This window comes from Macaca fascicularis, chromosome X (assembly GCF_037993035.2).
Source record: "Macaca fascicularis isolate 582-1 chromosome X, T2T-MFA8v1.1".
NCBI lineage: Eukaryota > Metazoa > Chordata > Mammalia > Primates > Cercopithecidae > Macaca > Macaca fascicularis.
The window spans coordinates 41,145,302-41,172,949 of NC_088395.1; the positions used below are offsets into that span (position 1 = coordinate 41,145,302).

General features: G+C 37.5%; 1 protein-coding gene across 8 annotated transcripts in view; it reads left to right on the forward strand.

Moving 5' to 3' along the window:
• Window positions 1–27,648, forward strand: part of USP9X (ubiquitin specific peptidase 9 X-linked) — a 155,363-nt gene that overhangs the window by 76,815 nt on the left and 50,900 nt on the right. For all 8 annotated transcript variants that reach the window (XM_005593319.4, XM_074030310.1, XM_005593318.5 and 5 more), the window contains exons 15-26: window positions 1,306–1,393; window positions 4,393–4,735; window positions 6,022–6,117; window positions 6,545–6,756; window positions 8,541–8,781; window positions 9,021–9,170; window positions 10,708–10,828; window positions 20,833–20,963; window positions 21,219–21,497; window positions 23,327–23,452; window positions 24,807–24,932; window positions 26,116–26,282. In XM_005593319.4, the coding sequence (XP_005593376.1) occupies window positions 1,306–1,393; window positions 4,393–4,735; window positions 6,022–6,117; window positions 6,545–6,756; window positions 8,541–8,781; window positions 9,021–9,170; window positions 10,708–10,828; window positions 20,833–20,963; window positions 21,219–21,497; window positions 23,327–23,452; window positions 24,807–24,932; window positions 26,116–26,282 (2,080 nt within the window). The remainder of the gene's footprint in view (window positions 1–1,305; window positions 1,394–4,392; window positions 4,736–6,021; window positions 6,118–6,544; window positions 6,757–8,540; window positions 8,782–9,020; window positions 9,171–10,707; window positions 10,829–20,832; window positions 20,964–21,218; window positions 21,498–23,326; window positions 23,453–24,806; window positions 24,933–26,115; window positions 26,283–27,648) is intronic.

Genomic DNA, 27,648 nt, shown 5'->3' on the forward strand with positions numbered 1-27,648 from the left:
CCCCAGGCTGGTCTCGAACTCCTGGCCTGAAGCGATACTACTGCCTGGGCTTCCCTAATTGCTGGAATTACAGGCATGAGCTAAAACTTGATTTTCTTTCCAGTTTCTTAAGAAAACCTCTTGAAGTAGTCCTTTAAGTCCCAGTGTCTGATGAAATATACATTCATGGAAGTAGACAGTGTTTATGCCTATTTGCATATTCCAGTATGTGTGGAATTAGAAAGTAGTTGGTCGTAATATGTGGGGCTTTTTTCTTTACCAAAAGATCAAAACCAGATATGTTTCCAGACATTATGAATGTCCCATCTTTATAACACATCAAGAGTTTATTCAGAGAAGAAATATCAGTATTTTGAAGACTTTGATTACTGATTTCCAAAGGAGCTCACATAGACTCTTTAACAATAGCTTGCACATACCAAGGGTCTGGGATTTGATACGGAAATACAGTAATTAATGCTGAAGGAAAATGACACATTCTGGACATTAACATGGTAATGGTGACGATTGTATAAGTTGGTCATGTAGAGTAGCATCTTGTGTTACCCTCACTTCTTAGGTGTAATATTTATTTTTACATCAAAATAATTTTTTCTTCATGAAAACACCTTTCAATGTAACAGGTAAGAAATTGAAGAAAAAAAATTTTTTTTTCTTTTTTTTTTTTTTTTTTTTGAGACGGAGTCTCGCTCTGTCGCCCAGGCTGGAGTGCAATGGTGGGATCTCAGCTCACTGCAAACTCCTCCTCCCAGGTTCACGCCATTCTCCTTCCTCAGCCTCCCCAGTAGCTGGGACTACAGGCACCCGCCACAACGCCCGGCTGATTTTTTTTTTGTTTTTAGTAGAGACGGGGTTTTACCGTGTTAGCCAGGATGGTCTCGATCTCCTGACCTCGTGATCCGCCCGCCTCGGCCTCCCAAATGCTGGGATTACTGGAATGAGCCACTGCGCCCGGCCTGAAGAAAAAAATTTGGTCTTCCTTGTCAGTTCATAGACCACTTAGGTCGGTCTTAGGCTGCAATCATGAATTGCTTCATTGTGTGTGAAGGTTGCATGAAAGGGTTTTGCTGAATAATTATTTTTGATAGCACATTTAACAGATGATTTTCTTTTGGTTATGTAACAGGAAAGTATTTTTGTAGGGAAAACAGGAGATGGATAGAAACCACCAATTGGTAGAATTTAGGTTGCCTCTTAATGATAAAGGATTAATGGCATTTTAACTGATCTAATTTCTTTGGTTGAAGTCAGCAGTGATTTGGGTTATCCATGTGTATAATGCGTGATTTTTTTCTTAATTTGCAGACCATGAAGATTATGACCCACAAACTGTGAGGCTGGGAAGTAGATACAGTCACGTTCAAGAAGTTCAAGAACGGCTTAACTTCCTTAGGTTTGTTTTATACAATTAATGTTGCTCTCTTTAAGGAATACAGAATGAATAGACTATATAGCTTGGTCTTTGTTGGGTAGCCTTTTCCCAAGTCGTGTAAGACATTTCCCTGTATTAGTTACTAAATACTTTAAAATGATTCGCTGAGTTTTAACTTTTTTGCAGTGTTTTAAGAGAACACATTTTAACCTTTAGAGTTGACTTCTGTTCTTCATACCTGTTTATGCTGGAAATAATGTTTATTTTTAAAGGACAGATTCCCGTATTTTGACACAACCAGAAGGAGGACTATACTGACTTAATGATATCATAGACACTAAGGAAACGGGGGCAAAAGGCTGCTAGACCAGCACCTCAAAAGAGTGGTTGGAGTCCTCTGGTGCCTTGTTTATTCTAACAGTGGCTGACAGGCAATCTAAAGTCATGTGTTAATAATATCATTTCTGATTGGCTTGAGGGAAAAGGTTTATTAAGATAAAAAGTAGTCTAGGGCTGGATTTGCTCTGCAATATTTAGCTTTTGGTGATCATACACTTACAGATGTGCAAAGTGCCTTTGTTAAAAATTTTGATGGTCAGGTACAGTGACTCACACCTGTAATCCCAACACTTGGGGAGGCCAAGGCAAGCGGATGATTTGAGCCCAGGAGTTCAAGACCAGCCTGGGCAGCATGGTGAAATCCCATCTCTAAAAAAAAATACAAAAATCAGCCAGGCATGGTGGTGTTCACTTGTTGTCCCAGGTGGGTACTCAGGAGGCTGGGGTGGGAGGATCACTTGAACCTGGGAGGCGGAGGTTGCAGTGAGCTGTGATTACACCACTGCCCTCCAGACCCTGTCTCAAAAAAAAAAAAAAAAAAAATTATGAGGTTTCTTTTGAATTCAAAAAACCACATGTAGCAAAAGAGCTTGTTTAGATTACAGGTGTGCTAACAGAAATGCCCAGATTATCACTGCTTCATGAAGTCTATTTTATTTATTTCATTTTTTTGAGACAGAGTCTTGCTCTGTCACCAGGCCGGAGTGCAGTGGTGAGATCTCAGCTCACTGCAACCTTCGCCTCCCAGGTACAAGTGATTCTCTTGCCTCGGCCTCCTGAGTAGCTGGGACTATAGGCGCGCGCCACCACGCCCAGCTAATTTTTGTGTTTTTAGTAGAGACAGGGTTTTACCATGTTGGCCAGGATGGTCTCTATCTCTTGACCTCATGATCTGCCCACCTTGGTCCCCCAAAGTGCTCATATTACAGGTGTGAGCCACCGTGCCTGGCCCCATTTATTTTAATAACATTCTGGGGAGTTTTGTCCTGGGCTGTGTTAATTACGGATTTCTATTTATTGAACTGTGTGCTTATTTATGGATAAAATATTAAGTAGCTATATGATTATTTTAATTTTAGGAAAAACCTCAACCAAATTTTAAGAAATTTGGCACTGGTTTAAAGTGAATTTTTTTTTTCTGTGTGTTTTGTTTTTAACCACCTGGGTAGAAGGACTTGCCTCCCCACATTGAGAGTTACTGCCATAGTAAGCAGTGGTTACTGATTGGCGTGTGTTATATGTCCCTTAGGTTTACTAGAACAGAAAAGTGGTTTCAAGCCTTTTTGCCATTTTAAAGTTTGGAATCCGAGAAACTATTGTAGTTTCTACTCTGTTAGTACCTCTGTATGTGAGCTATAGCAACCAACTCAAGGGAGAGGAACCTGACTTTAATGCCTGCTGTGTGTTGGGCCTGTGCCAGACACTTTATATTTACTCTGAAGCAACACAGTGCAGCAAGTGTTACTCCCATTTGATCAATAAGAAACCCAGGATTCCAGTGGCTTCAGGTAGCTTGTTTGAAGTCTCACAGCCAGTATATGATGGAATTGCACTACTCAACTAGGTCTCTTTTACTTAAGTCTGTGCTCTTCCTATTAGACCAGTAGTTTTTCAAACTTATGTAGGAGCTTTAGGGCTTCTGAGTTAAGTTCCTTGAAGATTTCTGAACAAGCAGTAGGAAGTTTCCCGGTTTTTTCCTTTCTTTTTCCTCTCCCGGCAACTGGAGCAGCTATAGTTTTTATATATATATATCAAATTCCAACTGGGATTTTCGTTTGAAGAAGGGTTTATGCCATCTTTAGAATAAAACAAAAAAATGGAAAAGCTTTGAAAATGTAAGCAGTTTTAACTCATAAATATTGATGGATTAGTTATTTGTGAAAGTCACTTAATTGAATACCTCATTTTTCAATGATGCCATATAAGCAGGATGCTAAGTCTCTCTCTTTCTCTCTTTCTTTTTCTTTCTTTCTTTCTCTCTCTCTCTCTCTCTTCATTTTTCTTTTTCTTTCTTTCTTTCTTTCCTTCTGACTTTCTTTCTGTCTTTCCTTCTATCTTTCTTGACAGAGTCTCACCCAGGCTGTAGTGCAGTGGCACAGTCTTGGCTCACTGCTACCTCCACCTCCCAGGTTCAATTGATTCTCATGCCTCACTTTCCCCAGTAGCTGGGACTACAGACACGAGCCACCACACCCAGCTAATTTTTGTATTTTTAATCGAGATGGGGTTTTGCCATGTTGACCAGGCTGGTCACGAACTCCTGACCTCAGGTGATCCGCCCACCTCAGCCTCCCAAAGTGCTGTCATTACAGGCATGAGTTACTGTGCCCAGCCGAAGTCTTTTATTTTTAACTCAAGCTACTAAACGTCCTTCTTTCCAAAAGTCTGGTTTCAAAGACTAAATGGTTAAAAGTTCAGGGAACGAATCTTTTATTCATAATTCAGCTAGCTGCATTTCAGGCACAAAGTGGGTGTTCAGTGTGTGCTTGTTGAATTAATATCTAGTGGGGATTTTTTTTAGTACCAGATAAAAGTAGAAAAATAGGCTATTTTGAAAATGAATATCTTTTTATCTATAGTTAAAATATAATGGTGATAAATGTATTTTATAGATAATATAGATTGCCTTTCAGGATAAAAATTACATAAATCTAATTGCCAATTTTTTATGTTTTTTCAAGATTTTTATTGAAGGATGGCCAACTGTGGCTATGTGCTCCTCAGGCAAAACAAATATGGAAATGCTTAGCTGAGAATGCAGTTTACCTTTGTGATCGTGAAGCCTGTTTTAAGTGGTATTCCAAATTGATGGGGGATGAACCAGACTTAGATCCTGATATTAATAAGGACTTCTTTGAAAGTAATGTGCTTCAGCTTGATCCTTCTCTGTTAACTGAAAATGGAATGAAGTGTTTTGAGCGATTCTTCAAAGCTGTGAATTGTCGGGAAGGAAAACTAGTAGCAAAAAGGAGAGCCTATATGATGGATGACTTGGAGTTAATAGGATTAGATTACCTTTGGAGGGTAAGTCAAAAGTAGGAACTCTGTAAACAGTGTCTGATGTACTTTTTCATATACATAAGGAATTATAATTTCACATATAAATTGTGTATTTTACTGTGATGTTTGTCTCAGGAATTTGGTGTAGTTAGTAATTGTTCATTTTTATTATTATATCACTTGTCAGTGGGCTTTTTCTTCTCTCTTCCTCTCCCTCCTCCTGCCACTGATGTTCCTTTTGTCTTAGCTTAGTATCTGTGTATTCCATAGATGTGCACTAAACATACAAATCTTCCATTCCTCCCCGTGGATATTGTTCCTTCCCAATTTTTCATTCAGTGTCGATCTGTTTCCTCCTCTTCAATGTTTAACGCTAAAATAGAGGACAGAAGAGAGGATTTGAGTTTAGTATAGATTATGAGTATATACTTTATTGGCACTGTTTACCTTGTGATATTTTTAAATAGCTGGGGGAATAAAATACTATCTTTTTAAGGCTAATCTTTCTATTTTTATAGTACTAGTGTATTATTCCTATCTTTAAAAGTCTGACCTGTTATACAGCAGTTTATATTGTTGTTTGGATGTCTGAAATTTTTTCCTGCAAACCATAGATGAAGATGTTTACTGTGGCATTTGAGTATTTAAAAGCTTTTCATTAAGTATGTGGTTTTTCAACATTGTTTTAACAGCAGAAACACATCTTAAAAATCAAAATTTGCACCACTCTACAAAATCTATACTGAATTGAACAAGAAAAATATATTTTCTTACTTGGTCTCCCCATGCTTACCCCCTTTCCCCTCCCCAACCCTTTTATAGGGGCCAACACTGAAAGACTTCCTCAAAGTCCTCTAAGGTTCTGAACATAGTTTGGAAACCACTAATGTAATTAGATGAGTGATAAAGATTTATAGAAACTGGGGGTAGAGTAGTCCTTTATGCTAAACTGTGTTTCATGTAATCTCTTATTTCCTGTCAACTAATTTGAATTTCTTCTTGAGTGTCTGACTTGGTTATCAAGATATTAAATTATAGGGTTAAATAATAGTGGTCAAAGCATATTTTATTTTTACAAAAATGTACCTTTCATTCTTAAACAAATTACTTTTTTCGGAGACTTTCATTTTGCATTTATTATCCTTTCTTTTGGTCTGTGCTTCTCACTTAATTTTACTTGATTATCAAAGTCAACTTACCATTAAATAATTGAATAGTGTATTTAAGATAACTGAGGATATGGTTTGAATTTAAATGCCCAAAAAAATATATGTTGAAAGGGGTGAATACTTTTATCATTTTGAAACCAGGTCGTGATTCAGAGTAATGATGATATTGCCAGCAGAGCTATAGATCTCCTCAAAGAGATATACACAAACCTTGGTCCAAGACTACAAGTCAATCAGGTGAGGATTGATGTGCATTAAAACTTCCATATATCATTATTTCAGCCCACATTTCTCTTATACAAAAGAGAAAAAATACTAAATGAATCTTGCCTTGATAATTGTCTTGAAGTGATTGGGTTATTTTTAATATAACTATTTATTACATGTTGAAATGGCAAAGAAAGTCTTTGTGAATTCATTTTGATGCTAACACCCAGTCCTGAAGTTCACTTTTGGCTATCTAATTTATATTTGTTAACTTATGTAATGCTAGCTTCCTTTTAATAAACATACATTTTATTATATGGATTCTCTACTTAAATATGACTGTTGTTAATTGAGTGCTATGATTAAATTAGCCATTGCCATCTTTAATTGGATTAATGTTTGATTTTTTACGTTTTAAAGCAACTTTAACTGTGTTTATTTGGCCCGATATTTGTAGGTGGTGATCCATGAAGACTTCATTCAGTCTTGTTTTGATCGTCTGAAGGCTTCCTATGACACGTTGTGTGTTTTGGATGGTGACAAAGACAGTGTTAATTGTGCAAGACAGGAAGCTGTTCGAATGGTTCGAGTATTAACTGTTTTAAGGGAATATATAAATGAATGTGACAGTGATTATCATGAGGAAAGAACAATTCTCCCTATGTCGAGGTTTGTGAATCACTAATCTATTGGTGCTAATTCTTAATTATTTGATGTTTTCCTAGCCATTTGGTAAAAGGAGAGCAGAAATTTTTATTGTTTGTAAATTGTTGTCTTTGCCCATTAAGAACATTTTCATTTCATATAATTTTTTTTAATAACCTCCCCCACTCTCCCATCTGGTTTTGTTTTGGTTTTTTTGGGTGAGGCATTCTTACTCAAGTTGTTTTCTAGTTTTCTTTTGTCTTTGACATTATTGCTCATTAAGTGTTGCAGTGATATTTTGCAGTTGAAGTGTTTTTGTTTATTTGTTTATTTTGAGACAAGGTCTTACTCTGTCACCCAGGCTGAAATGCTGGGGTGTGATCATGGCTCACTGCAGCCTCAACCTCCTGGGCTCAAGTGACCTTCCCACCTCAGCCTCCCAGGTTTTTGGGGCTACAGCACAGGCTACCACACCTGACTAATTTTTTTTGTGGAGGTGGGGTCTCACTACATTGCCCAGGCTGGTTTCAAACTCCTACGCTCAAGGAAATCCTTCTGCTTTGGCCTCCCAAAGTGCTGGGATTATAGGCGTGAGCTGCAGTGCCTGGCCTGTAAAGAACTCTTAAAAGCTGCCTTGCATGGCAGTATAACAAATATTTTCAAATGGTGTTTATAGTTTTGGGATGTTTTGTATAGTCAGTGCCATCATTTTTTTTAAAGAGTTTTATTAACCATGAAATTATATACAGTTGCTTCTTGAATATGATTTTTATTTTATATTTTACTTTTAAAAAAAGATACTATACCAATATAAATAGCATTTTGGAGTGAATTTTGATACAAAGGCTTTTTTCCAGAAAAGTGCGTTGTGGCATTTTTGTTGATGCTTTTAACAAAATGTAAAACTACCTTTTAAATGTAAAAGGTAAGCTCTTCCGTCTTTTTTTGATTTTTTTTTTTTTTTTTTTTTTTTTAATTAATACAGAGTCTACCTATGTTGTCCAGGCTGGTCTTGAACTCCTGGGCTCAAGGGTTCTTCTTTCCTTGGCCTCCCAAAGTAGTAGGATTACAGGCATGAGCCACTGCGTCCAGCCTACCTTTTACTTTTAAAAATAGTCTTAATGAGTTGGGCTTTTACAGCGTAGAAATAAGCATTACATCTTTGTTTTAATTTCTTTTCAGTAGACACCCTATTTTCTGCAATCGTAGATACAAGACTAACAATAATAGAATATGATTATGTTTTTAAATATTATTTATATTTGTAGTTAAAAGGAGCAATATTTTTTTTTCTTTTGCATTTCACTCTTGTTGCCCAGGCTGGAGTGCAGTGGTGCGATCTCGGATCACTGCAACCTGTGCCTCCCAGGTTCAAGCGATTCTCCAGCCTCAGCCTCCCAAGTAGCTGGGATTACAGGCGCCCACCACCAAACCTGGCTTATTTTCTGTATTTTTAGTAGAGGTGGAGTTTCACCATGTTGGTGAGGCTGATCTCGAACTACTGACTTCAAATGATCCACCCGCCTTGGCCTCCCAAAGTGTTGGGATTACAGGCATGAGGCACCGTGCCTGGCCTTATTTTCAAGATACTGAAAATAATGCAGGTTGAGTATCCCTAATCCAAGAAATCCAAAATTCATCTGGTCCCAGACATTTCATATAAGGGATTCTCAAGCTATATTAAGTATCTTTAATTCACATCCTCTTGTTTCATAAGAAAATACTCAATGTTAAATCCCTAGCATTATTTTCTTAGCAACAAAATTTCAGTCTGCTGAATATGATGATGTCTTTCTTTTTCCCCCCAGAGCATTCCGTGGTAAACACCTCTCTTTTGTAGTTCGATTTCCAAACCAGGGCAGACAGGTTGATGACTTGGAGGTATGGTCTCATACCAATGATACAATTGGTTCAGTACGACGATGTATTCTCAATCGTATTAAAGCCAACGTAGCCCACACAAAAATTGAGCTCTTTGTGGGCGGTGAGCTGATAGATCCTGCAGATGATAGAAAGTTGATTGGACAATTAAACTTAAAAGATAAATCGGTATGTATGTATAGTTAACAAATTTTTCAGTAAAATCAAACCAGAGACTATCATTTAATAAGTAAATACTAATTGAGCATTTGTTATGTTTGGGACTCTGTGTTAGGTGTTAGAGTTACAGCATTAAAGTATAGCATGTAGTAGTCTTTTGGATTTTTTGCTTGGTATATCACTAAGTTTTGTGTTTTGTGTAAGTATTTTTCCTTGTTTTTGGTACTAACATAGTATATCATTTTCAGCTTATTACAGCCAAACTTACACAAATAAGTTCCAATATGCCTTCAAGCCCTGATAGCTCTTCTGATTCCTCCACTGGATCTCCTGGAAACCATGGTAATCATTACAGTGATGGTCCCAATCCAGAAGTGGAAAGCTGTTTGCCTGGAGTGGTGAGTAGATACAGTTTTGAACTACTGTATGTAAGGTATTATGCTAGGGTTTTTGAGAATAAAGTATATAGAGTAGTTCTTTCTTTTCTTGAGGAGCTTACAGTTTAATGGGACAAAATAGTAACTCTACAGTTAACCACCAACTTCAGAATGGATCCCTCTAAAAGGTAATTGTAACACAGTTGGAATTTAAAACATTATTTCCCCATAGGTATAGTATTGTTACTTTTACATAAAATTAACCAATTAGAGCTTAATTATAATACTATTGGATGTATAAATTTAGAAGAATACAGTCATCCCTCATATATGTGGAGAATTGGTTCCAGGACCTCTGCGTATACCCAAAATCTTGCAGATGACCCTGTGCAACCAGTAGCCTTCCATATACTTGGGTTTTGCTTCCTGGAAATACTGAATTTTCTGTTCCACATTTGGTTGGGAAAAAGTCTGCATGTAAGTGGACCTGTGGAGTTCAAACCTGTGTTGTTCAAGAGTCAGCTGTATCACTTTTAAAAATTTATGCCGCAAAACAGATCGTTCTTTTAGAACTATATATGAGCTGGGCATGGTGGCTCACACCTGTAATTCCAGCTACTTGGGAGGCTGTGAGGCAGGAGGATTGCTTGAGCCCAGGAGTTCTAGGCTGCAGTGAGCTGTGATTGTGCCATTATGCTCTAGCCTGGTCAACAGAGTGAGATCTCATCTCTAAAAATATAAATAAATGAAAACAAGAACTATGTAGGAAAATACCTGTAATCTTTATCAGATTGTCAGTAACATATAGCCGAAGAAACAATGACTCCTCCCTTTTTTAAGTTCTCCTTTCGCCCCTCCCCACAGAAATTTTGATGGTTACAATAACAGCAGCCACTCCAGTGTCAGGAGGATTTGGCTGTCTAGAACAATTGGATTAAGAATTTGATAGTGGGCCGGGCAAGGTGGCTCATGCCTGTAATCCCAGCACTTTGGGAGGCCAGGGTGGGTGGATCATAAGGTCAGGAGTTCTAGACCAGCCTGGCCAACATGGTGAAACCCCATCTCTACTAAAAATACAAAAATTAGCCGGGCGTGATGGCGGGCTCCCGTAATCCCAGCTACTCAGGAGGCTGAGGCAGGAGAATCGCTTGAACCCGGGAGGCGGAGGTTGCAGTGAGCCAAGATCGTGCCACTGCACTCCAGCCTGGGCGACAAAGCAAGAATCTGCCTCAAAAAAAAAAACAACCAGAATTTGATAGTGGGCATGGCAGCCTTTTGTTATGTCCGGAGTCCAAATTGTATATAAGAGAGAAATGGTTTAATAGAACAGGAGAGGAGCTATCACAAAAAAGTGACTGGAAGTAACTTGGATGATGTATTTAATCTGCACTATTAAGGATTTGTAAGGATTAAAAGATGGGAAAGTCAGACTATTTCGAAGAGTAGAAATGGCATAAGTAAAAGTAAAGGGATTAACACAGAGAAACTTACTTAGGGGGGCTTTTCTAATGGGAGTAAATAATTTACAGGTAATTATTTTGTGTATTTTATATTCTAGATAATGTCACTGCATCCCAGATACATCTCTTTCCTTTGGCAAGTTGCAGACTTAGGTAGCAGCCTAAATATGCCACCGCTTAGAGATGGAGCAAGAGTACTTATGAAACTTATGCCGCCAGGTAAGAATTTTTAAATGATGATCAAGTACTTGCTGGACAATAAAGGAATGTATTAGCAAATTTTATTTCTAAATGGACCGTGCTTTTTGGTATAGACTACAACAAGAGTCACAGATGACAGCCCACAAGCCACATCAAGCCCACTGCTTGTTTTTCTGCATCCCAAGAGCTATATTTTTAAGTGGCTACAAAAAAAAATCTAGAAGAAGAATATTGTGATACATGAAAATTATGTGAAGTTTAAATTTTAGTGTCCATGATCAAAACCAGGCTCATTTGTTTATATTCTGTCTACATGACTGCTTTTGTCTTAAAACAGCACAGCTCAGGAGTTGTGGCAGAGGCCATATGGCTCACAAGCCTAAACTACTTAATTTCCGTGGCCCTTTACAGAAAATGTTTGCCTATACCTGGACTATAATGTGGGTTATGTATCATCTGCGGTATTGTTCCTTTTTTATTCCTTAGAAACAACCACTTTCAGCTTCTCGCTTTTACTTTTGTGTATATATGTACCATTATGTCTGGAGTGCCCTCATATGGCTATTTCTTTGTTACTTATAGATACATACTGATTTTCTACTGTGTAGATGAAAACTTAACTGTTACATACCCCCCCATCCTCCCAGTATTTGCTTAAATCCAGATTCAACATTTACATTTCCAAGATTGTGTGAAATGTAGTTCTCTAGATTACTGACAACTTTCATCCTGGATTTAATAATTTCCCTTTTATTTTCCTGATTGTACACCTATCACTTATTCTTTCCACATACTTTTTTTTTTAGATATTTTTTATCTGAATGTAGGCAAACTATCACATTTGGTTAATGATTTGTGTATAGAATCCTAGGTTTGAAAATATATTCCTTCTAGCTGGTGGCATTGCTGATGAGAAGACCAAAGTCCTCTTGGTTTCTGTTCCTTTGCATGTGACCTTCATTTCTGGAAGTTTTGGTTTTATCCTTACATTTTGAAATATTATGATGTGCCTTAGAGTTAGGTCTCTTTTGTGGTGCGTCATCTGTGGGCCTGGAGATTTCCTCAGTTGAGAGAGATTTGTGTTATTTGATAGTTTTCTCACCAACATTTTGCGTTTTGTGTGTCTTTGAAATGTCTAAGTGTGATGGTGAATCTTCTAGATCTAATTTTACCTTTTCTCTCTTCCCTTCTCTCTTTAATCTTATTCCACCTTTGGGGTGGCTTCTTTAACCTTTTCCAGCTCTCTCGTTGGCTTTTCCCTTCCAAATATTCTAGTGTTAAAATTTCAAGACCTTTCTGCTAGTGATCCTTTTCTATACACAGGATTTTATTTTTCACTAACACACTCTTGTGTTTCTGTTACAATATATGTGTGTTCCTTTAAAACCTAATGTTCGGCAAAATTATGCACTAAAAATAGTAGGGCTTTGGGGGAAAAAGTAGAGTTTGGGCAGATCGTTCAAGCCTATACAACCTAAAAATTTTTTAAATGTATTTTTTGGAAATATTTACAATCTTACAGAAAAATTAGAAGTATAATTCAAGAACATTTGAGAGTAATTTAGTGGTTTTTGTAATCCCATTGCCCACCAAATACTTTCCCTACAAACAAGGATATTTGTCTGTATAAGCAAAATCAGCCATCTGTACCAGGAAGTTAAATGTCGATTCATTACTGCCGTCTACTTAGCAGACCCTATTCAGTGTTTTCAGTCATCTCCTTCACAGCAAAAAGATATAGTTCAAACTCAAATATAGTCAGCCCTCCATATCCATGGGTTCTGGATCTATGGATTCAGCCAACTGTGGATCAAAAATGTTTGGAGGAAAAAACATTGTTCAAAGTTCCAAAAAGCACAACTTGAATTTGCCACATGCTGAGTACTGTGTTGAATCTACACAAATGAAGCTATGTGTAGGCATTATATTAGGTGCTACAAGTACAGTGAGACACCGGATAATGACATTTAGTCAGTGATAGACCACATATACAATGGTGGTTCTATAAAATTATTATAATTTTATAGAATGGTATTATACCGTATTTTTACTGTACCCTTTCTATGTTTAAATACACAAATGCTTACCATTGTGTTATAATTGCTTACAGTATTCAGTACAGTAACATGCTTGTATGGGTTTATAGCCCAGGAGCAATAGGCAATACCATATATAACCTAGATGTGTTGTAGGCTGTATCATCCAGATTTGTTGTAAACACATTCTATGATGTTCACATAGTGATAAAATCGCTTAATGATGCATTTCTCAGAACATATCTTACGCAACATGTGACTGTAATCCGGAGTTAATTTATACGGGAAGATGTGCATAGGTTGTATGCAAATTCTACATCATTTTATATAAGGTATTTGAGCATCCCTGGATTTTGGTATTGGGAGGGTGGATCCTGGAACCAACCCCGCACCCCCCCCACACCCCCCATGGATACCAGGGAATAACTGTATTGCATTTAGTTAATATATCTCTTTAGTTTCCTTCTGAAATAGTTCCTCATACTGTTTTTTACCTTCATGACCTTGACTCTTAAGGATTACAGGCCAGTTAATTATAGAATGTCCTTCAGTTTAGATTTGTTTTATCATGATTAGATTCAGGTTATGCATCTTTGGCAGAAATACCACAGAAGCGATGTTCTGTTTATCTCAATGCATCTGGTCGGATAGTATGTAATTTCAGTTTTTCCCATTACTGACGATGATCACTGTGATCACTTGAGTTTTTTCCTTGCTTCCCCACTGTAAAATTGCCCTTCCCTTTGAAAGTATTTTGGGCCAGGCGCGGTGACTCATGCCTATAATTCCAGCACTTTGGGAGGCTGAGGTGGGCAGATTGCTTGAGGCCAGGAGTTTGAGACCAGCCTGGCCAACGTGGCGAAACCCCGTCTCTACTAAAAATACAAAAATTAGCCAGGCACGTTAGCGTGCACCTGTAATCCCAGCTACTCGGGAGGCTGAGGCTGGAGAATCGCTTGGACCTGGGAGGCGGAGGTTGCAGTGAGCCGAGATCATGCCACTGTACTCCAGCCTGAGCGACAGCAAGATTCCGTCTGAAAAAAAAAAAAAGTATTTTGTGCAGAGGTACTTTGAAAATATTTATACTGTTCCTCATCAGGCTTTTTATTCATTCATTTATATCTGTATGAAATAATGGTCAAGGAGTTATAATCTGTTACTATCATTTATCTTGATGCTGAAATGATCTCTAGTTTGGCCAGTGGGAGTCCTTTCAGGCTGTTCTGTGTTACTTTAATATGTTCCCATTATTCTTTCAGCAGTTGTATGCTTTTTGGCTCAAGATGTTTCAGATTAGGTCAGGTGCAGTGGCTCATGCCTATAATCCTAACACTTTGGGAGGGTGAGGCAGGAGGATCGCTGGAGCTCAGGATTCATGACCAGCCTGGGCAACATAGCCAGACCTCATCTCTATTAAAAATATAAAAAATTAGCCAGGTGTGGTGATGGGTACCTGTAGTCCCAGCTACTTGAGAGGCTGAGGTGGGAGGATCACTTGAGCCTGGGAGATGGAGACTGCATTGAGCTATATGATCATGCCACTGTATTCCAGCCTGGGCAACAGAACAAGACATGTCTCAAGAAAAAAGAAAAAAGTTCCAGATTAACATCTTGTACCCTCTCTGCCCCGGTCCTGGAATTGGCTGTTTCTCCAAGGAGGCCTGCTTGGTTTATTTTCCTGGAGAATGGTATTTAGAAACCAAGATCTGGACGTTTATTGCACTCATTGCTATTGATGTATTGTTGCTCCCTGGCTCTCTAAGCAGTTAGAACTAAGGAATGTATGTATGTGTATCCACATTTAAGTCTGTTACTATATATACACACACACACGAATATATATATGTGTGTATGTTTTTACAAAACCATGGGGTCACACGACTTCTTCCCATTCCAGCCTATCAGTTTCATTTTAGTTTTCTCCCTTTCCATATTTGTAATTTTTTTTTTTTTTTTTTTTGAGACGGAGTCTTGCTCTGTCACCCAGGCTGGAGTGCAGTGGCACGATCTCGACTCATTGCAGCCTCTGCCTCCCGGGTTCAAGGGATTCTCCTGCCTCAGCCTCCCAGTAGCTGGGATTACAGGCCTGAGCCACCGCGCCTGACCAAACTCTCTTTTCTGACAGTGAAACACCTGGCTTCCGTTAGCCTCTCACTTATTTTCCTATTTAATCAGTTATCTCTAGCACCCCTCACCCTTTCTTTGAATGCTGAAGGACTCTGTCTCTGAATGTTGGGTCTCCACCCTAGGGACACTCCTCACTCTGCTTGAGTTGATTCTTTATGCTGAGCTCTACCGCTCGTTGGGCTCCCTCCTCCTCCATGATCTGTAATTCCCAACATAGGACTACCTTTAACACTTGTACATAGTTTAATTAGAGCACTCATAAAATGATAATTAGTATCCTCAGAGATAACTTGGACAGCCCAGGCAGGTACTTCAGTGTGGCTGAAGGCTTCCTCAGGAGATAGTAAAAAGACAAAACCAATACAGAGGAAATGCTGACTTGACATTGCTGAGATACAGTGCAAAAGAGTGGAGCTCTGAGATAGATGGGCTACTGTTAAGATAGGCATGGTGGGAGTAAAACTTGCCAAGGTCCATGAAAGTCTAGTTTAGGATTGTATCTCACAAGATGAGCCCTTGATGCAAGTATTCACTTTAAATTTTCCTTTAAAAAGAAATAGGCTTCTGCCTACACATCTGCCAAGCTGAGGGGGCTTTTTGCTTTGCTCATTTTTATTTTTTTGTTGAAGATTAACAGTTCTGCTGTTCTGGCTACTGTTGCCTGGGAGAAATCACGTATGAACAAACTCACCTTCTGCATTATACTGACATCATTATATTTGCCAATTGATTGTGAGCTAATTGGGGTTATAGAAACATGTGCTATAGCATAACAGACTGTAATTATTTCTCTCTAGGCTATTACTGATGGATATTATGTTTTCTTCTTTTTCCAGCATCATCTTTTACTGTCCTTGAGTTTTGTTTTTTTTTTTTTTAAACAAAACTAGCTTCAAACTGTTTACAAAGAATACAGATAGCTCCCAAATTCAGTAATTAACAGTTTGCCGTAGTTATGGCATTCTGTGATTTTTTTTTTCTAACATTTGGAGAGCAAGTTGTTGGCCAGGCTGGTCTCAAACGCTTGACCTCAGGTGATCTACTCGCCTCGGCCTCCCAAAGTGCTAGAACATTACAGGCATGAACCACAGCACTCGGCCAAGTCATCCTTATTTCATTCTAATTGTGGTAAGGTGATATCTCATTGTGGTTTGGATTTGCATTTCCTTAATGATTTAGTTATGTTGAGTGTGCTTTCGTGTACATGTTGGCCATTTGGATGTCTTCTTTAGAGAAATATCTATTCAAGTCTTTTGCCCATTTTAAAAATCAGATTTTTTGCTTTTTTGCTGTTGAGTTCCTTATATATTCTGGATATTAACCCCTTGTCAGATGCATAGTTTGCAGATATTTTCTCCCATTCTGTAGATTTGTCTTTTTGTGGTCTTGATTATTTCCTTTGTTGGGTAGAAGCTTTTTAGTTTAATGTAATTTCGTTTGTCTGTTTTTGTGTTTGTTGCCTGTGCTTTTGAAGTCTTAGCCAAAAAGTCCTTGCCTGCACTAATGACATGAAACATTTCCCTTGTGTTTTCTTCTAGTGGTTTTATAGTTTCAGGTCTTACATTTAAGTTTTTAACCCCTTTTGAGTTTATTTTTACATACGATGAATAATAGGAGTCTAGTTTCATTTTTCTGCATATGTATATTCAGTTTTCGCAACACCATTTTTATTCAAGAGATTGCCTTTTTCCCCAATGTGTGTTCTTGGCACCTTTGTTGAAAATCAGTTGTTTCTGATTATGTGGATTTATTTCTGGGTTTTCCATTCTGTTCAATTGATCTGTGTCTATTTTTGTGTCAATACCATGCTATTTTGGTTACTATTGCTCTGTAGTGAATTTTGAAGTCACGTGGTGTGATGCTTTCAGCTTTGTTCTTTTTACTCAAGATTGCTTCAGCTATTTGGAGTCTTTTGTAGTTCTATATGAATTTTAGGAGTTTTTTTTGTATTTTTTTGTTTTACCTTGCAGATTCAGCTCAAAGGATGTTTTATCTATTTCTGTGAACAATGTAATTGGTATTTTAATAGAGATTGCATTCAATCTATAGATTGTTTTGGGTAATATGGACATTTTAACAATATTTGTTCTTCCAATCCACGAACATGGAATAGTTTTCCATTTATTTGTGTCCTGTTTTCTGTCTTTCATCAGTTTTTTTGTAGTGATCTTTCTCCTCCTTGCTTAAATTTATTCCTAGGTATCTTGTATTTCTGCAGCTATTGTAAGTGAGATTTCTTTCTTGATTTCTCTTTCAGATAGTTTGCTGTTGGCAAATGGAAACACTACTGAGTTTTGTATATTGATTTTTATATCCTGCAGTTAACCAACACAGGTTCACGCTTGTACCAGTCCAGCTTCCTAGTCGTCTTCCGTTCCATATTTGTATCTCTACAGCAGTGAGAAATCTGTTTCCCCAGCTTTCTAAACCTGAGGGAGTTGGAAAGGCTTCTTAATCAGTCTTCAGCCTCTGTCTTTAGGCCTTTGAATCATCTGTGCCTTCCCAAATGTTTGTTGTTTTCATATCTTAGCTTTTCTCAGATTTAGTAGGGCACTAATTTATAGGCACCCTCTTCTCCTTGCCTTCACAACAAGCACTTCTTGATTCAGCTAAACCAACTATCTATCTTCATCTTCACTACACCTTCAATAATTTGTTGACAGCAGTTTAATGTGTTGCTTCCTCTTCTGTTTTTTATGTTCTTTTGAGTTTACGTATTTTTATATTCATTAATTCTCATTTTAGTGGGGTTTGGGGATGAAGTACTGATATAGTTCAGTACACCATATTTAGTTGACACATAATTTTTAAAGCTGTCTTTTGCTTTTATTACCTCCATTTTCTAAATTAAACACTTTGCTGGGCTTCTCATCTTGCTTTACAATTATTATGGGACAGAAGCATTTCACATGAGATTCTTAGCTAACGCTTCTCTCAAAAGATATATTGCATTCTTGTCTGTTACATCGTTTAGCATTTACATAGTTTCATTTGCTAGTATTTCAGTAATAGTCCTTGCATTGCTTTACTGCAGATTCAACCTTCACAACATACTGTAAAAACACAAACCCACCACTGAATCCTTGATCTTGTGATTGGCGCTTAATGCCACCAGATGGCGAGCATGAGCCCTTGTCAGACAGTTAAGGCAAGAAACTTGAAGTGGGTGCTTTTTTCAAATTTTATATAATCAAACTAGAGTACCTAAATTTGAAACAGCCAGCTTTTGAAAAAGCTGGTAATGGTTGTATTGCAGCAGAAAATCATAGGCTTTGGACTCAAATGGGCTTGAGTTCCAATCCTGCTTCTAATTGCTACTCTATGGTGTTAAACATAAGTTTCATAGTTTATTAGAGCTTCCTTATCCTTAGAACTGGGATAGTAATAGCTTTTTTGTGTAATTGCAGGGATTAGATGAAACAATGTATGGAAAACCCCTAGCCTAGTGACTGGCGCTTGGTATTCAATAAACATTAACCCACTTTCTGTCACTTCCTTTTCTTAGAACTCCTGCTTCCTTTCTTATTCAAGAGTTTATGTGTCTAAAACTTGGTAATACAATCTTTTGTAAAAGTCTGTTGTAAGCTCTTAGCACTGATAAACTCAATTTAAACCGCACAACATCCCTGTAAGGTATAGTTAATGACTAGGAAAAAAGCTAATGATTCTATCTTTCCCCTCCATTTAAAACACATCCAAGAGTGCACAAATACTAAATGATCACCCAAATGTTACACTTCTCTTCATTCTGAATCTTTGCCTGAAGCCAAGTGCCCATGTTGTGATTTGCTGTTAAACTTAAAACTGTTGCAGTACTCTCTATATGTAATACAATCTTTTGTAAAAGTCTGTTGTAAGCTCTTAGCACTGATAAACTCAAACCACACAACATACCTATAAAGAAATTATTGGCCAGGCGCGGTGGCTCAAGCCTGTAATCCCAGCACTTTGGGAGGCCGAGATGGGCGGATCACGAGGTCAGGAGATCGAGACCATCCTGGCTAACACGGTGAAACCCCGTCTCTACTAAAAAATACAAAAAAAAAACTAGCCGGGCGAGGTGGCGGGCGCCTGTAGTCCCAGCTACTCGGGAGGCTGAGGCAGGAGAATGGTCTAAACCCGGGAGGCGGAGCTTGCAGTGAGCTGAGATCCGGCCACTGCACCCCAGCCTGGGCAACAGAGCAAGACTCTGTCTCAAAAAAAAAAAAAAAAAAATTATTAATTTTATCTGTATTTTAAAGATGGAGAAACTGAAGCACAGAGAGATTGTTAATTCACTTGGGACACATAGCTTAAATGCCATTTCTCATTTCTTTCTTTTTTTTTTTTTTTTTTTTTTTTTTAAAGAGAGAGGTCCTTACTCTGTGTCCCAGGCTAGAGTGCAGTGGCATGATCCTAGCTCATTGTAACCTCAAACTCCTGGCCTCGAGTGAGGCTCCTGCCTAGGAGTAGCTAGGACTGCAGGTGCATACCACCACACCTGGCTTTTTTTTTTTTTTTTTTTTTAATATGGAGTCTCGCACTATCGCCCAGGCTGCAGTGCAGTGACACAGTCTCTACTTACTGCAGCCTCTGCCTCCTGGATTCAAGTGATTCTCCTGCCTCAGCCTCCCGAGTAGCTGGGATTACAGATGGACGTCACCATGCCTGGCTGATTTTTGTATTTTTAATAGAGACGGGGTTTCATCATGTTGGTCAGACTGGTCTCGAACCCCTGATCTCAGGTGATCTGCTTGCCTCGGCCTCCCAAAGTGCTGGGATTATAGGTGTGAGCCACCGCGCCCAGCCCTATTTTTCTTTTCTTTAAAAGAGGCTTTTACTTTAAAAAAAAAAAAAAAAAATTATTATTTATCAAGTTTTTTTTTTTTTAAATCATAGGGCAATTACCTTAGATCATCAAAATGCTTTCCAAGGTTGATTGTTAATAAAATTGGAGTATTTGGTAGCTAATGCTTAATTGTATTTTGGGATTATCTTACTTTTCTCCCACTGTGTCTTTTCACTGTAATTTAAAATACATTTATGTTTTGGCCGGGAGCAGTGGCTCACGCCTGTAATCCCAGCACTTTGGGAGGCCGAGGCGGGCGGATCACGAGGTCAGGAGATCGAGACCATCCTGGCTAACACAGTGAAACCCCGTCTCTACTAAAAATACAAAAAACTAGCCAGGCGTGGTGGCGGGCGCCTGTAGTCCCAGCTACTCGGGAGGCTGAGGTAGAAGAATGGTGTGAACCCGGGAGGCGGAGCTTGCAGTGAGCTGAGATGGCGCCACTGCACTCCAACCTGGGTGACAGAGCGAGACTCCATCTCAAAAAAAAAAAAAAAAATTATGTTTTAATATTATGACAAAAGGACAAAAGCTCTGCTTATTTTGAGGTGAATGAACATAGGCACTTATCCTTTTTTAGTGTTTACTCTTTAGGGTTCATTTTCTTGGGTACCACTACATTTCTTTCAGTGAAGTAAGCCAGTTATATTGTCAGGGAACAAACAATAAAGAGGTTGGAGGGAAGAGTTTATAATTTTTTTTCTTGTTATTTTCAGTCAGAACTACTTCCTTTTGAAATGTATTTTTTTCCATCTCCAGTGGCTGAGCGGAGGGTATCTTGATTTGAGGTCCCTGAGTAGCAGATGGTTTGTGTTGAGAGTAACTGATTAAAGAGCCCTGGTTTGTTTTTTTTGTTTTTTTTTTGTTTTTTTTTTAATCATTCCAGGTCTTGTCATGTCTTAGGAAGTTTGAGCCTGTAGCCCAACTGAGTGGATTGTTATTCCATATTAATATGGTCTTTGAGATATCAAAAGTTAAATATGTATGAACACATGAATTACGTTTTCACGCTTTCTCTTTTTTTCCTCCAGATAGCACAACGATAGAAAAATTAAGAGCTATTTGTTTAGACCATGCCAAACTTGGGGAAAGCAGCCTTAGTCCATCTCTTGACTCGCTTTTCTTTGGTCCTTCAGCCTCACAAGTGCTATATCTAACAGAGGTTGGTTTTTTTGTTGTTGTTGTTTTGTTTTAATTTATTCTGTGTTCTTTAAATTTGACCTTTCATATTACGGTAAGGTGAATGATTTGGGTAAAATTGTAATGAAATAGTTTTGAAATGAAATATTAATTTGAAATTAATAGTGAGATGGTCAAGAATTTCTTGGCAGTGACAATAGTACAAATAGAAGTTTGTTTGTTTGTTTGTTTTTAATCTTTTAATACAGCCCTCTCCCCCTCTTCTCTATTTTTCCAGGTAGTCTATGCCTTGTTAATGCCTGCTGGTGCACCTCTGGCTGATGATTCCTCTGATTTTCAGTTTCACTTCTTGAAAAGTGGTGGCCTACCCCTTGTACTGAGTATGCTAACCAGAAATAACTTCCTACCAAATGCAGATATGGAGACTCGAAGGGGTGCCTACCTCAATGCTCTTAAAATAGCCAAGCTTTTGCTAACTGCCATTGGCTATGGTCACGTTCGAGCTGTGGCAGAAGCTTGTCAGCCAGGTGTAGAAGGTGTGAATCCCATGACACCGGTAATACAGACTTTTAAAAAATCTTTTTATAATAGTAGATAGCAGTTTTTAAAGTAAAACTAATTAGTGTTTTAAATGTAGAGTTCAAGATTGACTCAGTGTTCAAAGTACCTTATTTCAGAGGTTTTCTTTATGATGTTTGTATTAAAAGTGCAAATACTTTTCGCTGACTGCTAATAATATGAGGGTAGTTTCTCCCTGCCCACTTAAATCTCTCTTGACTTTCAATTATTTTAAACCTAACAAAAACTCCATGTGAATCTCTTATTAACTTGTGCCTGGCAGATATATAAAGACACAGATTGTAATAAGAGATGTAATTGGTTTATCTAGTTGCTTGTTTCCCTTCCCACCTTGGGCTTAAACCCAAGTTCTGAGCTTATTCTGACTCTGTTTCTGCCTTGGTGGCATTCTTGATCTATGTCACAAAAAATTCTCAAGACATACCGGAATTTGATACTTATTTATAAGAGATCAAACTATGCTTTTAATTCTAAGTAAAATTTCATAAACATCATAAATGATTGTTTTACTAAGTTACTTATAGAAGGTAAAAACTTCAGGGATAAAGATTTTCTTCTTTAGAAATGGCTTAGGTTTCAATTGGGGAGATCAGAATGTTGATAATTATGGTAATATCACATATAGTTGTTTTAGCTGTGATAGTATTGTGGTTATGTTTAAAAGGAAGAGCCCCCTATATTTTTGAAGTGATTGCTGAGATACTTCCAGGTGAAATTATATGATATCCAGGATTTGCTTAAAAATAATCCTGGGGTGGAGAAGTGATGGAAAGCAAGGGAAGATAGATTAAATAGTTTGGTCCACTGGTGATAATTCCTGAAGCTAAATAATATGTACATGGGAGTTAATTATACTACTTTGAACACTTTGGTGTGTGTTATGAATTTTCTGTAAAAAAATGGCTCAAATTTTATATTGTTTTGTATCACAGGTCCCATCTTTGTTAGGATTTTTTTTTTTTAAGTAGTTTTTATTAGGTAAGTAAAAAGGCAGCTTCTTGTTAGGATAAAAACAGATTTTTGTCATGATCCCTGACACAGATGCTCAATGAAGTACGCAGAAAACAATTACATGTATCCACTTTCACCTTTCTTCAATATTTATTCAGAGTATGTGCCACTATGGATACAGAGGTACATAATAACCTCTAATCTCAATGAGCTCACAGTAGGGAGTCCAATGCAAAATTAGTCATATAGAAATATCTTAAAATAATATTGTAGAAATATTTACAGTATATACATAGGAGGGGAGTTGCAACTTGAAGGCAGTTAGAATTACCTCGCTAACAATTACTTAATGAAATTAATCTGTCACTGATTTAACAACTTGATTATACTATTAAGTAAAAACTAGGGTACCTTTTGTACATTAGTCCTCTTACTGCTTTTTCAGTATTCCTTAATTTTTCTTTTTTTCAAAGCAAAACGTGATAATAATGGGGAATACAAGCAGGGTCTACCCAAGGCATGTACATAAAAGACATACAATACTTTACTGAGTCTCTAGAAGGAACTAGGCTATTTAGTTATCATTATCCCCTGCAAGTTAAGCTGAGCCCAGATTTAGAGACACGAGTTGATTGCTCTAGAATGAGGATTTGCAGACACATGCCACTACAGTGCGCAAGAAAGAGAGGAAGCCCACTTTGTTGGCAGTGCTTTTCGTGTAGGTTGCCACAGGTTCTATAATGTGTATATGCAAGGCAGTCGTTCTGAGGGAGTGGGTGATGAATGAAGAGCAAATGGTTAGGTCTGGTTATGTACAAATTATTTACTCCAAATAAAATGGTTAACTTTTTTCAGATCAACCAAGTTACCCATGATCAAGCAGTGGTGCTACAAAGTGCCCTTCAGAGCATTCCTAATCCATCATCCGAGTGCATGCTTAGAAATGTGTCAGTTCGTCTTGCTCAGCAGATATCTGATGAGGTTAGTTTTATCAAGACTTCTGTCACAATTTTAACTTTCCTAGGCCCACTTATTTTAATCACTGTCTCATCCTTTAGATAATGTTCCCTTAGTATCAGTTTTGTCTACTATTAATATTAGTACTTTCTATTTTTAATCAACTATATGTATAATAAACAGCATCCTTTTAAAGTGTACAGATTGGGTGATTTTTTATTTATTTATTTATTTTTTGAGACAGAGTCTCACTCTGTTGCCCAGGCTGGAGTACAGTGGTGCCATCTTGGCTCACTGCAACCTCAGCCTCCAGAGTAGCTGGGATTACAGGTGCCCCCCCGACCATGCCCAGCTATTTTTGTATTTTTAGTAGAGATGGGGGGTTTCACGATGTTGGCCAGGCTGGTCTCGAACTCCTGACCTCAGGTGATCCGCCTGTCTCAGCCTCCCAGAGTGCTGGGATTGCAGGCATGAGCCACCGTGCCCGGCCCAGATTCAGTGAATTTTGGCATATATGTGTGAAAATACTGCTGCGGTCAAAACCAAGTATTTTCATCACTCTTTATGCCCTTTTGCAGTTTATTCTTTCCCCAGGTAACCACTGCTCTTTTTGTCCCTAGAGAGTGTTTTTTGTCTTCTGGAGTTTTATATAGATGGATTATAGTATGTGTTCTTTTGTGTTGGGCTTCTTTCACTAAGAATAATGACTGAGAATTACCTATGTTGTGTGGATCAGTAGTTCATTCCTTTTTATTGCTAACTAGTACCCATATGAATATTCCACATTTTGTTTATCCATATTACTTGGTGAAGGAGAGTTGGATCGTTTTCCCTTCTTGGCTGTGAATAAAGCTGATGTGAACATTGTGTACAAGTGTTTGTATAGACATAAGTTTTCATTTTTCTTGGATAAGAAACTACAAGTGGAAAGATTGTCATCTTTGTAGTATTAAAATATAATAGTAAAGAGCTAGATAACTTGGGAAGCATACTTTGCTGTATTGCTGTTTAAAGGCTGGAGGTGGGGAATAAGCCAGGTGTAGTGACAGATGCCTGGAGTTCCACCTACTTGGGAGCCTGAGGTAGGAGGATCTCTTGAGCCCAGGAGTTCAAGTTTGTAGTGAGCTGTGATCACACCACTGTACTCTAGACTGGGTGACAGAGCCAGAGGGCTCCCCCCTAACCTTTTTTGTTTTCTTTTTTTCTTTTTTTTCTTTTCTTTTTTTTTTTTTTTAAAGACAGAGGCAACTTGGGAATTTAAAGACAATGATACTACACAGTAATTCCTGTTTCCTTTACAAGGTGAAACATTTTTGTTTTTCTAAACATAATTTCACTCTCATTCTATCAACAGTTCTATTTACTCATTATCTTGCAGGCTTCAAGATATATGCCTGATATTTGTGTAATTAGAGCTATACAAAAAATTATCTGGGCATCAGGATGTGGGTCGCTACAGCTAGTATTTAGCCCAAATGAAGAAATCACTAAAATTTATGAGAAGGTAAGAATTATCACAGAACTGTATTCCTTGTAAGCAAATGTTTCTTAATTGTGCATGTGGTTTGATTTTTATTAGGTTTGCTATTTTTAAAAATTCAATCACTTGCATCTTAATGGTTGAAAATTAACTGATAGCTATATTGAGAATATGGTAAAATTTTACTTTGAAAATGAAGTACTTAAGAATCCTGCTATGGGGCTGCTTTTTAAATGAAATTGCCTTTTTCTGCTTCTTGTGGGGGTCAGATATAATTATCTCATACTAAATTTGCTTTATCCAGTTTTCCTTTTTCTTTTATCATCTTTCTGTCCTGCGTAAATTTTGGTTTGTCAGTTATGGTATGGCATTTAAGTGTTTTTTTTTTTTTAATTTATTCTCTTGAAGCAGTCAAAAATAAGACTGTTAGCCAATTAGGTATCATTCCTGACCTTCTATTAGATTAAGCAAATTATCTACAGAAGAGAAAATGTGGTTGGCTTTTTCATTTATCATGTATACCTGCTCCTGATGCTACATATTTAGAAGGAAAAATTGAGTTACAGGAACTTCCCTGGCTTGGTAGAGCTTCCTTTACATGGCCAACATAACCCTGATTCGCCTAGGATATATGTTGATGTTCCATAGTATTTGTCTGGCACAGCCCTAGGTATTCATTCAGTATATTAACTGAATACTTATTCTGTTTCAGGCATGTACTATAGTTACTACTTTTGGATTAATGAAGTCAGATTAGAATTCATTAGGCACCTCCCCAAGCATATTTTAGGTTGTAAGTCTTTGATACCCTTCCTGAATAGTCAAAGACAATTGATTTTGAATAAAATGGCACAATAGGCAAGCAACATAATGGAACTAGTCAAAAGTACCTAAGTGCTATTGTGGTTCTTGAGAAAGGATTGGTTGTTGGTTCAGAAGTAAACAACTCAGAAAGTCTCAAAAAAAAAATAGGTAGTGTGCTCCTCCAACCCTCCTTGAGACATAGGAAAATAATGGAATTAGACTTTATTTTCTATTATAGTCATTTCCGGACTATTCTAAAGGGGCCTCAAGAGTTACATGCAGCCTTGGAGAGGCTGAGGCCAGGTGGTTTAAGTGAGTAGGTGAGTTTTAAGCACTAAATAGAAGTCGTATAAGATTTTTCTTAACCTCTTTGGGTAATTTGTTCTTGATTATAATTTTACAGACCAATGCAGGCAATGAGCCGGACTTGGAAGACGAACAGGTTTGCTGTGAAGCATTGGAAGTGATGACCTTATGTTTTGCCTTGATTCCAACAGCCTTAGATGCTCTTAGTAAAGAAAAGGCTTGGCAGACATTCATCATTGACTTACTATTGCACTGTCACAGCAAGTATGTGTCTTTTATAATTGTAAGAAACTTACTTTTGTAAATGGAGTGAATTAATTTAGGCTGGTAAAATGTGTCCCAAAAATTAAATATTTATTGTCTCTATAGCATATTGGTATTGAGGAAAATAGTGTTTTGTTTAACCTAAATTTGTTTGGTTTTAGTCTCTGCAAATGCCAATATTAATTGTCAAAGCATGATTTTTTTCTAATTCTAGAATTTAGTTTTACCTAGAAGGTATATAGGTTAGCCTGTTTCTAAAAATCTAGTTGGCAAGATTTAAATCATATAGGATATTAGCCTCCTATCTTAGATTCCTAGATGCCAGGTTTTTTTAAAGCCAAACAGAATTTGATATGAAATTTGTAAGACAGGGTCATTGTAAGAACTTTTGCAGTTTACACTGAGAATAAAGATAAGTTATGAAGCTCATGTTTCCATTTCAAGAGCGTTTAATCAGTGGCAGTAATTTTGTTTTGGGCTTCTTTTTTGTGCAAGTCAGTCAGATTTATAGAAAATGTTGGTTTCCATCCTCATGTATCAGTCTGATCCTGACCTTCGTATATGGTAACTTTATAAACTTGAGCTCTAATAGTGTCACCATTATATGTAATTAATCTGTTTTATCTATATTTTGTGAAAAGACACAAAATGTTTACTTTCATCGTTCGGTCACATGCCATTCAATAATGACAAAATTCATTGATGAAAGGTTAATGTAAAGTCACAATAAGCCATTTGTTGAAATGAAGCATAGTGATAAGTAAAGTTTTAAAAATGTACATACTGTGGGGGATAGGGTTCAACTTGCCCACTCAAGAGGATGTAGAGTCTGAAGTGGGAATGTCACTTTAGAGTCTAAAGTGATTTAGTGGATTTAAAGTATGAATGTCACTTACTTTAAGAAGTTCCTTGGTGTAAGTTCTTTGAAGACATCCAGTTCAACCTATTCAGAAACTCTTTTAACAGGATTCCCCACAAATCAGATTGGGCGTGCTATCTCCTTGAGAAGACAATTCTGCACATTGGAAAAGATAAATAGGTTTAGTAAGTCTAGTTCCATTTAGTGATACATACATGTGGGAATGGTGAGGATAGGAAAGATGATTAGCCAACAGTTTTAATGATGTCAAACCTAGAGGGTAGCAAGTTTCTTATTCTATGTTGATTTTTTTTTTTAATATTTAAATTAGGAACTTATTTCACCTCTTAGTCTAGTAACCGTTAAGGAACTTGGTTTAACAGGGTTTTTTGCCCTCTACCCTTTATGAAAATTACCCTTATATAAGTCAGAACCATTTTGCCTCTCTCTTCCCTGAAACTTGCATGCAGTGTGGTAAAGTACTGTAGAAAGCATGTTATCTCATTA